This window comes from Ostrinia furnacalis, unplaced genomic scaffold (assembly GCF_004193835.3).
Source record: "Ostrinia furnacalis isolate ACB-3 unplaced genomic scaffold, ASM419383v2 OfSCF1656, whole genome shotgun sequence".
NCBI classification, from domain to species: Eukaryota; Metazoa; Arthropoda; class Insecta; order Lepidoptera; family Crambidae; genus Ostrinia; species Ostrinia furnacalis.
In genome coordinates this window covers 226530-239426 of record NW_021131895.1, presented here as the reverse complement: position 1 = coordinate 239426, position 12897 = coordinate 226530, and the positions used below count along the sequence as shown (strand labels likewise).

General features: G+C 41.8%; 1 protein-coding gene across 3 annotated transcripts; it reads right to left on the bottom strand.

Moving 5' to 3' along the window:
- Window positions 1–501: 501 nt before the first annotated feature.
- Window positions 502–11734, bottom strand: LOC114353408 (ER membrane protein complex subunit 2). 3 transcript variants are annotated; one of them, XM_028305403.1, is made up of 7 exons: window positions 11562–11734; window positions 10593–10715; window positions 10129–10279; window positions 9487–9630; window positions 7362–7518; window positions 1177–1272; window positions 502–733 (listed from the first exon to the last, which is right to left on the bottom strand). In XM_028305403.1, exons 1-7 carry the CDS (start codon window positions 11593–11595, stop codon window positions 572–574), a joined length of 867 nt encoding a protein of 288 aa, XP_028161204.1. In that variant the 5' UTR covers window positions 11596–11734; the 3' UTR covers window positions 502–571. The 3 variants fall into 3 exon arrangements, with proteins under 3 accessions (XP_028161204.1, XP_028161205.1, XP_028161203.1); XM_028305404.1 differs by lacking the exons at window positions 9487–9630; window positions 10129–10279 and adding exons at window positions 7945–8088; window positions 8477–8627; XM_028305402.1 differs by lacking the exon at window positions 9487–9630 and adding an exon at window positions 7945–8088 and having other exon boundaries at window positions 11562–11733.
- Window positions 11735–12897: the final 1163 nt, after the last annotated feature.

The window sequence follows — 12897 nt, the reverse complement described above, 5'->3', positions numbered from 1 at the left end:
AGGCTGGTTTTTGATCGTCAGCGCTGATAGATCAATATGTATGTAATTGAAGTGAACGTTCCTGAGTGACGCTGATCACTCGGCGCCGACGCTTCATACATTTCGTCTGTCAGCGCCGAGGGCCAGAGTGCATCAGCGCGCCTTATCTGTTGCAAATGGTCACCACGTCCTCTCCACGACCTAAAGCCTGGTCCGTGAGCACGTAGAATTTTGGCCATCGCTCGCGCGTAATGAGGGCTATCGTTTTTATACTTAACAGTTGGCACCCCTGTCGATTGACAGGACCTTACTCTACAGTGGCGCCATCTTGATGAGTGCAAATGCGATAGTCCTCCTACCACTTTCGCGCTCACCAGTTGGCGCCACTGTCTTCGCTACTAGCAAGTGACAGGACCTTACTCTACAGTGGCGCCTACTGGTGAGCGCTAAAACGATAGCCCTCATTATATTGCTGTCGCGACTGTGCGACGGGCGGCCGCAGTGAGTGTGCGAGCGCGACAGCAACATAATTACGCGCGAGCGATAAGGATGGGTAGCTTGGGGTCAATTCTACGTGGTCGGCGACCGGGCTTTAGTCGGCGATGGCAAGCTGTAGCATCATGGCGGCGAGGTTGGCGCCGGGGGCGCGCGGGGGGGCGGCGCGCGCCTGCGCCCAGCGGCACACGCGCCACGCCTCCTTGCGCTTGCCGCTCTGCCCTGCTGACTTGTAGTGCGAGAGCAGGTTGTTGGTCGTCTGGGGGACGAGTACAATACATTTAAAGTTCAGAATAAATACATTATAGTTTTGGGCAGTTGACTGACCACTTCTTAAAAAATATTTCACTAAAACAGCTTTTAGTGAAACCTTAAATTGAAAAATTAGCTACTGAGAATTTTAGGAAGTTGTATCTAACAACAACTTAGTTAATGGTTCGTTCGTTCATTTCAGCCAAATGACGTCCACTGCTGGACAAAGGCCACTCCAAGGTTTTCCACAATGAACGGTCCTGCGCTGCCCGCATCCAGGCTCTTCCCGCGACCTTCACCAGATCGTCGGTCCACCTAGTAGGAGGCCTGCCCACGCTACGTCTTCCAGCCCGTGGTCGCCACTCGAGAACTTTCCTGCCCCAACGGCCATAGTTCATTAACTATGTTACCATATGTAATGCGATACCATTGTATCCAGTACAAACTTACCAAAAACAAGCCAAGAAGTGCTCGCATGTTGTCTGGGTTCAATTTCAGAGCGGAGCAGTAGTATGTCTTTGCCAATTCCATATTTTCTACACCACCCTATAATTACAAAACAACAAAAACATTAATGTTTTATGACTAGTTTCTACTAAGTTTCTAGTAATCAATATGAGGTCGTCGAGAATAGATTTTCGTGTAATGTGACTATTGATGTGCCGTTCCCGAGAACGCTCTCCTCACTGAGAATATTCTCGGGAGCGCTCCCGGGAGCGTTCTCCTAAGTGAGAAAGGTTGAGAATCATGTTTATCAAATGGAAATAAACAAACTTTCTTAAGTAAAATAGTAATAAATTAAGTCGACAGATAAGTGTATATTAAACAATACACTCTATTTGCAGAGAAAGGCTATATTCTCAGTGTTCCCGAGAATATTCTCGGGAACTTTCTCGGCAATATTCTCGGCAACTGTTCCTTTATTATATTTTATTTTTTTCGTCGTGAAATGTCGTTTTAATGNGTACGATAAAATTTATAAAAGTAAGTAAATTTTAAAATAAATTGCACTAATTTTCCTTTAAATTGCAATAGGTAAAGTTCTACAAAAATGTACAGTTGTCGTTTCATTGAATTATCAAAAGTGAATTTTCTTCTGGGCCACCCTGCAGTAAATAATATCTGTTAATGTCTAAATATTGCCAAATAAAAAAGGCGATTTTTTTTTTCACTGATGGTTTGATGATGATGCATGCAGTTCAGTCAGATTACGCAGCAAGTAAACTAATTTAATTTTCGCTATTCAATCACACACTCACGATAGCAACCGAAATCGCTCGAATTGATCTGCCCCTTAGACAAGTGGCATAATCTGACATTCTATTCGGACAGATTCGATTTTCGAAAAGTGTGACTAGTCTAGTCTACTAATAGACCCACTGATCGCCTTCGAAGCACCTGTGCGGCGCTAAACTCGTCACGACATGAAACGAGACAATGGGCCAACTATCCGGCCGCCGGATATCCGGCTATTCGGCCTAGCAGCTGGCCGGATATCCGGTATCCGGTATCCGGCCAAACAACTATCCGTTTCATCTCTAAATCATACTACAACGCATGCCAGCGTCCTGACGAGCGCGCGCGTGACCCTCGACTGATATAATACCCGCCGGCGGGGCGCTTCGCTGTAGGTAATTATCGGATGTACCGCGCGGAGTGAGCCAGGCCTGCCACGACCTAAAGCCTGGTCCGTGAGCACGTAGAATTTTGGCCATCGCTCGCGCGTAATGAGGGCTATCGTTTTTATACTTAACAGTTGGCACCCCTGTCGATTGACAGGACCTTACTCTACAGTGGCGCCATCTTGATGAGTGCAAATGCGATAGTCCTCCTACCACTTTCGCGCTCACCAGTTGGCGCCACTGTCTTCGCTACTAGCAAGTGACAGGACCTTACTCTACATGGCGCCTACTGGTGAGCGCTAAAACGATAGCCCTCATTATATTGCTGTCGCGACTGTGCGACGGGCGGCCGCAGTGAATGTGCGAGCGCGACAGCAACTGAGCGATAAGGATGGGTAGCTTGGGATCATTGGCCAAAATTCTACGTGCTCACGGACCAGGCTTTACATACACTTATCTTCCCAACTAGTCGGCGATGGCAAGCTGTAGCATCATGGCGGCGAGGTTGGCGCCAGGGGCGCGCGGGGGGGCGGCGCGCGCCTGCGCCCAGCGGCACACGCGCCACGCCTCCTTGCGCTTGCCGCTCTGCCCTGCCGACTTGTAGTGCGAGAGCAGGTTGTTGGTCGTCTGGGGAATTAATACGGTGCGTTAGCATTAGGGCTATATTTCACCGGGACACCATGGCGGCGCAACCAGTCGCCGCTACCAACAAAATGTATGCAGCTTTGCGCAACCAAACGGACACCAGGTGAGTAACTCTCTATAGAGCTGTATATCTACTCTAATATTATAAAGAGGAAAACTTTGTTTGTTTGTTTGTTTGGTTGTAATGAATAGGCTCAAAAACTACTGGACCGTTTTTAAAAATTCTTTCACCATTCGAAAGCTACATTAACCATGAGTAACATAGGCTAAATTTTATTTTGGAAAAACATAGGGTCCAGGCGTCTACGCGCGCGAAGCCGCGGGCGGAAAGCTAGTATTTTATATTATTGGTAGCGGCGACTGGTTGCGCCGCCATGGTGTCCCGATGAAATATAGCCCTTAGTGTAGGCGCACACAAGGCGGGCTTTTCTTCGCGACAGAGTCGCGGAGCATAGAGAAACGCGGAGTCGCGACGACAGCTAATAAATGAAATTGACAAAAATAGGCGTCTAGTCGCCGCGACCGTCGTCCTGTGTGCGGTTGTTAACGAGCCAGTGGAGCTACTCCGAAACATTGTAAACGTAGTTTCGTGTCTATCTATCACCGTCGTTCTGCTGGCTTCTCGATTTTCGTGAGAATAACGGCACCATATGAAACTCTGGATAACGTTTTTCGGAGCAAACAATTTTTATCCGGGTGGGTGACAGATACGCGTGTTTACGAATACGGTTAGTGACCAGTTCGCAAATGACAGCTAACCGGATGAAGTACGGCTTCATTCGGCTGTTTGATGTGCATGCATAAATAAAAGCTTTTGGCGACGCCCACTACAAACTAGTGACCAACAGATGGCGCTGTTACTACTTCACTATGGCACACTCCGCCGCTCATACAAACCTGCATCGCGGTGACGGAGTTTTATATCCTGCCAAGTATATACATATAGGCAAAACAAGATGGTGTAAATCGGACCTTGGTCCCCGAGCATAACACCCGCTCGGAAGGAAGCACTAACATCTAGCTTCCTTATTGTGCTTGATCATCATATCCCACATTGGTGACCCCGACGTGATGTGAGACGCAACCTCCATCACCACCATCTTANTTTTTATGTTCCTGGTCAGGCTATAGGTCCAACTTCGAAAAAAAAAGGTAAATCATCGAATCCAGATCGGTTGGACAGCCTTCGGGAAGCTTCACGATATTTTCACGCGGCGTCTCCGTCGCGTCGCCGCTCCGCTTTAAATCCGCTTTGAATCCGCTTGAAATCCGCCAGAGTGGCAAGGGCCTTAAAACTCGAGGCACACTCATGTTCAAATACCGTAGCCGAGTCCTAAAGCTGCGGTACGCGTTGCCACGAAAAGAGTGAGCAAGACAGCAATATTTCACTCACAAGTTTCATGCCTTGTTTATGACGACTAGTCTTAACGCCCAGTTAATAAAACATCGAAGCATTACAAATAATACCACATATAAACAACAAAATTTAAATTAAAACTAAATGTATTCTGTCGAGAACACTGAGAATATTCCCGGGAGCGTTCTCGGTTCTCGAGAATATTCTCACTGGGAATATTGCCGGGAACGAGAACTTTCTCAGCGGCACATCTCTAAATGTGACCGACAACAATCTTTAGGCTGGATCAGTGCCTGAAGGTATCAATATAATTTTTGGAGTCATAATTAACAAAATAATTTGCTACGTGATGTTAGGGCCTCCACTAAGTCTTTTAATTACAAAACTCCTGTAGGGCTCGCAGTTAGGCTTAACTTAGACCTACGGGGAACATACGGTCCTTCGAGCCGGAACGTATGTGTCCCATAGGTGCTCCCTCTTGTCATCACTACCCTTATGGTCCACATACCATGGGAGAGCTCGCAGTAGGCTTAACTTAGACCTACGGGGAACATATGGTCCTTCGAGCCGGATCATATGTTTCCCGTAGGTGCTCCCTCTGTTGTCATCACTACCCTTATGGTCCACATACCATGGGTAGGGCTCGCAGTAGGCTTAACTTAGACCTACGGGGTACTATCGGGGACTCGGACGCCTTGACACCTTAAGGGCCTAAATTGTTTGCACACACACGCTCGATTAAGCTACGCCCCCATTCATTCATTTTTCGGGTCTAAGCAGCGTCGGCGCACCACTGTAGATGTTTGCCCTTGCAAACCAAGCTCTATGTAAAGCGTTTAGGATTGAGTATTGCTTAGCTTACCCGCATCCGTAGCGCTCGTTTGGCAACGTCGCATTTTAGTAAATTTGAAACCCAATAAAGAATCGCTACAAAATATTATATGGGGCTTCGTGTAAAAATTGAACTAGCGATTGCCCGCTCGGGTCACAAAATTGCTATCGCACATGCCGAGGTAACTGTGCAATTTCCTGAGAAAAAAGTAGCCCTTTCTATAATTTNGGATAGTCTAATACGGGAGGGTTCATAAGTGCGGATTTTAATTTATTAAATGAAATTTCGCAATCATTTGTCCATTCAAAACTTATACCTTTTTTACACAATCGGTTAAGTGGATACACGATATCAGCGAAACCTGATATGAATCGTCGGTAGTAGTTGGCAAATGCAACAAAGCGTTTTACTTCGTCAGCGCAACTTGGCCGTGGGTAAGTCTGTATGGTGTCAATTTTGCCTGGGTCTGGGAAAATACCTTCCTGAGTTATCTTGTGTCCCAGGTATACTATTTCTTTTCGCAGAAATTCACATTTGATGGGATTTAATTTTAAATTTACTTTTCTGAATCGATTTAGAACATCAATGAGATTTTTGTTGTGGTTTTCGATACAATTTCCTATTACAACGCAATCATCGAGATAAATGAAACATTTTTGGTAATTAAGACCGGCCATAGCTATCGTCATTAGTCTAGAAAAAACACTTGCGCTTGTTTTAAGTCCCATTGGACAGCGCTTCATTTGGTACTGTTTTCCAGCTGTGAATGTGGTATATTTTCGAGATTCACTATCGAGAGAAAGTTGGTACATTTTATTTAAACTAAATGAGGTATATTTACGTGAGTTTGGACTTAAAGATAACTGATAATATGACTGTGAAAGGTCTAATTTTGAAAAGTATATACTTCCTGATAAAGAATCTAAGATTTCGGTAATATTGGGCAACGGGAATTTATCATCTTGTATTCTGTTATTTAACTGTCTGTAGTCAACTACTAACCTCCATTTCTTTTGATTTGATTTGTCTGCCTTTTTTGGTACTAATAAAACTGGACTAGACCATTCCGAAACTGTCTCCTCTATAATGTCATTGTCGAGCATTTCCTGTACTTGCCTATCTATCTCGCTTTTTAAAGCTTGAGGGACCCTATAAGGTTTCATATAGACAGGTCAATAAAAAGGCAATCAAACAGTCCAATTACTAGCACGGGTCAACACAAAACAAAATCAATCGGTTAGGGATCACAAAACTTCACAAAAAACAAAGGAGAGAATATGTCGACAGTTCGCCAAAGCAAAAAGCAGACAGACCTCGTATAAAAATACAATATTAAAAAAATACATATTATCTATTTGTTTGTAACCAAATCTATTATTAAAATTCTAAAGCTGAGTTGCACCATCTTACTTTAACTTTGACAAACGTCAAAAATCTGTTAAACTCCATACAAAAAGCACCGGTTACCGTTATAGCTACGGTCAAAGTTAGGTGGTGCAACTCAGCCTAAAACTAAGAAAGATTGAAGAAAAAGAAACATTTCGTTTTAAACCTTAACCGTATGACAATAAAGTGCACAATGGTATTTCGTATTGCAACCTAAGCCCTGATTGTCTCTTATTGGTCGTAGTAAAAATATAGTAAAATGCGTAACCAATTAGAGACGGGGTGAGCACGTGACCGGAGCGATGCGCTTACGCTAAAATTTCTACAAAGTGGTCAGGCGGAAGAGTCCCCGATAGTACATATGGTCCTTCAAGCCGGATCGTATGTTTCTCGTAGGTGCTCCCTCTTGTCATCACTACCCTTATGGTGCACATACCATGGGTAGGGCTCGCAGTAGGCTTAACTTAGACCTACGGGGAACATATGGTCCTTCGAGCCGGATCGTATGTTCCCCGTAGGTGCGCTGTTGTCATCACTACCCTTATGGTCCACATACCATGGGTAGGGCTCGCAGTAGGCTTAACTTATACCTACGGGGAACATATGGTCCTTCGAGCCGGATCGTATGTTTCCCGTAGGTGCTCCCTCTGTTGTCATCACTACACTTATGGTCCACATACCATGGGTAGGGCTCGCAGTAGGCTTAACTTAGACCTACGGGGAACATATGGTCCTTCGAGCCGGATCATATGTTCCCGTAAGTGCGCTGTTGTTACCCTTATGGTGCACATACCATGGTGTACCGCACGTCGGCCAGCCGCTGGTGTGCCAGATGGTTGTGCGGCTGGTGCAGCAGGATCTCCTCGCAGCAGAAGGCGGCGCGCGAGTACTCTTGAGCTTGCAGGTACAGCTCTGATAGCTCCTGCCACGCCTCCACGTCTGACATGAACCTGGAGTGGAAAAACTCCTTTTAAACTAGTGACAAGACTAATTGTCTCAAACTCGTAGGTCCTGGATTCGATTCCCAATGGAGGCAAATTTTCTGCTTGGTAAATAAAATTTTTTGGTTGGTGGAAGGACTTGTTATTCTGCATGGCTAGATACTAACATCTCAGCATCGCAGCCGAAACGTCAAGCCGTGAGTACATAATGTAACTCATTAATAAACGTCGCATTAAGACCCGTGTCTTACTATTTTATCTCAATTTGTTGTTGTGATAACTATGTCAAACAGCATTGTTGTGTGACTGTGTTGGGAATTCCTTTAACTTTGCCGTCTAGTATACATCAAGAAACACTATTAATTATTTCATACGGTCTATGCAAAATTTAATTAGTAAGTAAAATTTTTAAAATACAACTACAATCAGTCTTACTTCTTCAAATAGTCGACCAGTTCCTTGATGGCCGACTGGATCAGTCCCTGCGCCTTCAGAATGGCGACCACGCGCTTACGAGCCGCCGCGTTCGTTTCGTCCAGCCTTATGATGTTGTCCAGCATAGCTAGGGCATCCTCATAACTGAAATAATAAAATAATACATGAATCCATGGGCACACCCAGGGGGGAAAGCTGTGGCCCCCAAGTTATGTCCTAGTTCTAGAAAAAAATTGTATGTAGATGTAGCATGTTATTATTTAATTATGAAAGAAAATAAAAAATATGAGTCTAATATTTTCTAATTACTCTGTGTCGCTATTCATCATGCTGTGTGTATACAATTAGGTTGTCAATCTAGCTCTTAACTACTAACCATGTGTACTTAAGTATCTACTAACAAAACTCGATTGTCAACTGTAGTATATACCTAATAAATAAATAAATAAATTATCTTTCTGACGGACAAATAATTGAAATTTTGTCATCTAGCTAGCCTATTGACTATTTAAATGGAGCATACATAGCTTACTTTTCTTGAGCCTCATACAGTGTTGCTGTGAGCTTGGCAGCACGGTAGCTGTCAGGGAACTCTTCTTGCAGCGTCATACTGCAGTATGATGCCATGGTGTAGTAGTGGCAATCCAATGCAGCATAGAACACTTGCTCCAGAATCAGATGTTCTGAAAAGAAGATCATTAGGATTCAAGTAATTTTAGTTACACAACAGAAAATATAATTTAATTTTATTATTATTACAACACCTCAAGAGAAATGGTGGTGGCTGAAAACCAGCGCTGTCTAGGGCAGGTAGTCCTTGGCGGCACATGCTGAGCCACCTCCATTTGCTTTTTCTTTTAGCATATAAGTTATTTTAAGCTTATAATGTAATTTTGTTTCTTGTAATTCCTTTTATGTGTAAAAAGCAATAAACGTTTTTTTATTTTATTTTTTTTATTTTAACAGGAATTTTTAAAAGTAAGATAGACATGTTACACTAATCTACTAAGGCTGGGTTGCACCATCTTACTTTAACTTTAACAAACATCAAAAGTCTGTTAAACTTCATACAAAAACACTGGTTATGTTTATAGTCACAGTTCAAATAAGGTGGTGCAACGCAGCCTAAGATAGTGTGCACAGAACCACTCTATTGAANACAAGACTGCTTGTCTCAAACTCGGAGGTCCTGGATTCGATTCCCAATGGAGGCAAATTTTCTGCTTGATTTGGTTGGTGGAAGGACTTGTTATTCTGCATGGCTAGATACTAACATCTCAGCATCGCAGCCGAAACGTCAAGCCGTGAGTACATAATGTAACTCATTAATAAACGTCGCATTAAGACCCGTGTCTTACTATTTTATCTCAATTTGTTGTTGTGATAACTATGTCAAACAGCATTGTTGTGTGACTGTGTTGGGAATTCCTTTAACTTTGCCGTCTAGTATACATCAACAAACACTATTAATTATTTCATACGGTCTATGCAAAATTTAATTAGTAAGTAAAATTTTTAAAATACAACTACAATCAGTCTTACTTCTTCAAATAGTCGACCAGTTCCTTGATGGCCGACTGGATCAATCCCTGCGCCTTCAGAATGGCGACCACGCGCTTACGAGCCGCCGCGTTCGTTTCGTCCAGCCTTATGATGTTGTCCAGCATAGCCAGGGCGTCCTCGTAACTGGAATAATAAAATAAATCATGAATCCATGGGAGTACCCAGGGGGGAAATTGTGTCCCCCAAGTTCTATGTCCTAGTTCTAGAAAGAAATTGGCTCAGTCCAAGCCTGCTGTGGCTTTATTGATACCAGGTATATACAAAAGGATCAAATATGGTACTAATCAAACATGAGATATTATATATTTCATAATGCTCAAAAAGCCGAATCGAAGTACATATTGAAGAGATCAATGTTGGTAAACAGCAACAGATTGAACTGGTTTACTTCTCATAGTGGTATTGAAACAAGGCTGGATTAACCAGCACTGTTCAGCAGTCTTACTAGCAGCCTAAATAGCAAAAAAAAGTATTTAAGTATGTTTATATCCATTGTCTAGTACCTATAGTACAAGCTTTGCTTAGTTTGGGACTAGAAGCACAGTGTAAAATGTCCAAGGATATTTATATTATACATGTTGACTATTTTAATGAAGCATAGATATCTATTTCATAGCTTACTTTTCTTGAGCCTCATACAGTGTTGCTGTGAGCTTGGCGGCTCGGTAGCTGTCAGGGAACTCTTCTTGCAGTGTCATACTGCAGTATGATGCCATGGTGTAGTAGTGGCAATCCAGTGCAGCATAGAACACTTGCTCCAGAATCAGATGTTCTGAAAAGAAGATCATTAGAATTCAAGTAATTTTAGTTACACAACATAATAAAATAGACTTTATTATTATTACAACAGGAATTTTTAAAAGTAAGATAGACATGTTAAACTAATCTACTAAGGCTGGGTTGCACCATCTTACTTTAACAAACATCAAAAGTCTGTTTAACTTCATACAAAAACACCGGTTAAGTTTATAGTCACAGTTCAAATAAGGTGGTGCAACGCAGCCTAAGATAGTGTGCAGAGAACCACTCTATTGACNCTATTGAAAAAAGATATGATAAAAAATGTTCTTACTTTAAATACTTACTTTCATTTCCTAGATTTTTCACACCATTCTTATGACCACCAAATATTACAGACCACACTTTGAGGACTTCATCACTTTTTCTTTCATTATTGTCTCTCCACTGGCGCAACAAGTCTTTTGCCTCTGTAAGTACAATATTTATTTTTTAATTAATGCTACCTGATTATGCTTAAACATAACCTGTGAATGCTTTTAGTCATGGACCTTAAACTAAATTTGATAGATATTTATTTATTTACATGAAACAGTGTTGGTATACCATATATTTGATTACAGTATTATTTTACTATAATACATTTGGTGCAACTGAGTTCAGAGGACATCAGTATGAGTAAGGCGGCCAACTTTATAATAAGTCAATGCGGGACACCCACCCCTATCCACAAAAAGACTTAGGATTTGTTGGAATTGTTAATGGTGTACTTAAATTAGAAACAAACAACACTACTACCAAATTAAAATTTATTTTTAAAATCATATTTTTCACATGAGTGGCATTTTTTTAATAGGTCGTTTGTTAGGAGCGTTTGTTCCTGGCAAACAGAGTAGGTACTGGACGATGGCTAGGCAAAAGTCATTTGTATTTTCATGTGGAACACTTTTATGCGAGCAAAACGATGGGAAACGAGGAATGCGGGACATACGGGACGCCTCGGACGATTTGCGGGACTATTTTATTAAATATTGCAATGCGGAATTGCAACTGTCATTACGGGACGGTCCCGCAGAATGCGGGACGGTTGGCCGCCTTAAGTATGAGGCGACATAGGCGTACGTTCCCGTAACAGGAACTATCGAGTTATAGGAAAAATTAACGAAATAACTACAAATAAAATGTACATAGGGTTCCGTATAGTTTAATATTCTAAATTCAAGACTGTTATAATGATGGAGCAATAAATATTAAAATGAAAGAAGGGAAAAATAGTAAATTGGATGCTAGACGTTCCAAGTAATGAAAATACAAACCACTAATAGTAAGTTCGCTGTAGTTGTCTGCCATTTTAATTATCTAATGAAATAATGATATATTAACAATAATGTAATAGTTATGACTTCACAAAATTATTTAATAAAATAAGTTCAATCCACAGCAGGTTCAATCGGATTTTGACCTGTGATTTTGACACTGACAGAGCCAGCACAAACACGACGTGCTTACTTGACACTAGTGTTGTCACAATTATTAATTAAAGACTAGCTGACCCGGCGAACTTCGTACCGCCTTAGCGTAGAGATTTTCTTAATATTTTTTTCCGTAAGAACCATCCTTGGACTTCCACAAACATTTAAAAAAAAGAATTATCGAAATCGGTTCAGCCGTTCACACGTGATGCCGTGACAACGCGAAACGGGTTTCATTTTTATATATATAGATAATTATTATCGACTGTTCTTCGATCTTATAACAATCGAATTAATAGAGGGAATGAGGGATTTGATCTACACTTACCTCCCCAACTTGTCTGGTGAGTCACCAGACAAGTTGGGGAGGCCTGAATTTCTTAAGGCACAGTTCCTACCAAGGCGGAGCGGAGCAGAGAAGTGGAAATAATGAAATCTGGTTATTCAAAAACATTTCTCTGCTCCGCTCCACCTTGGTGGAAACCAGGCCTAATGTAGTTATTTCTCCTTAAGTTGTCTCTTACGAAATGTACGCGAAGAGTGAGAGTGGTCCTAGTCTACTCGGCCTGACTAAATTATCTACATTGTTCCGCTAACACCCTGGTTTACTAAGAAGTTACAGTCAAAACTCATATCGGTTCAAACCACTTTTGACTGATTTTTCCAATCTACAACGACCTTGGTCAAGCGTTCCAATGAAAATCACTTGATTGGAAAAATCAGGCAAAAGTTGTTTTGACCCATTATGAGTTTTTTGACTGTAAACTTAATTCATTTAATTTTGTACTAGCTTTTGCCCGCGGCTTCACCCGCGTGAAATTTTGCTTGTGACAAACGAAATGTCACGCAGGTGAAGCCGTTTAATAATATAAAATAAAAAAAAACGTTTATTTGGTACAACACAATACAAATTACAAATTAAAACAGAAAATTAAAATAAAATTGTACCAAACAGGTCCTCGCTCAGCATAAGTCAAGGCAAATAGTACCTCGAGCTCGACGCTGATATTCTGCGCTGCTAATATTAGTAGGATTTTGAAGTTTGAACTTTACTTTTATCGACATGTTATTGCCGATAGTAGTGCTTCCCTTTGAATGATATACAAAATGACAGTAAAATGATTTGTTGCCATTTTACAAAACTTTTAATGAGTTAGCTCATCATCATGAGCTATATTTC

Bases quoted from the DNA above. Each gene is read 5' to 3' on its own strand.
- LOC114353408 (XM_028305403.1), bottom strand. From the start codon at position 11,595: ATGGCAGACAACTACAGCGAACTTACTATTAGTG. The intron at 7,519-9,486 runs GTAAGACTGATT...TTTCCACTCCAG, and splicing joins CTGGTCGACTATTTGAAGAA to GTTCATGTCAGACGTGGAGG. The intron at 734-1,176 runs GTAAGTTTGTAC...CTCGTCCCCCAG, and splicing joins CACTTCTTGGCTTGTTTTTG to ACGACCAACAACCTGCTCTC.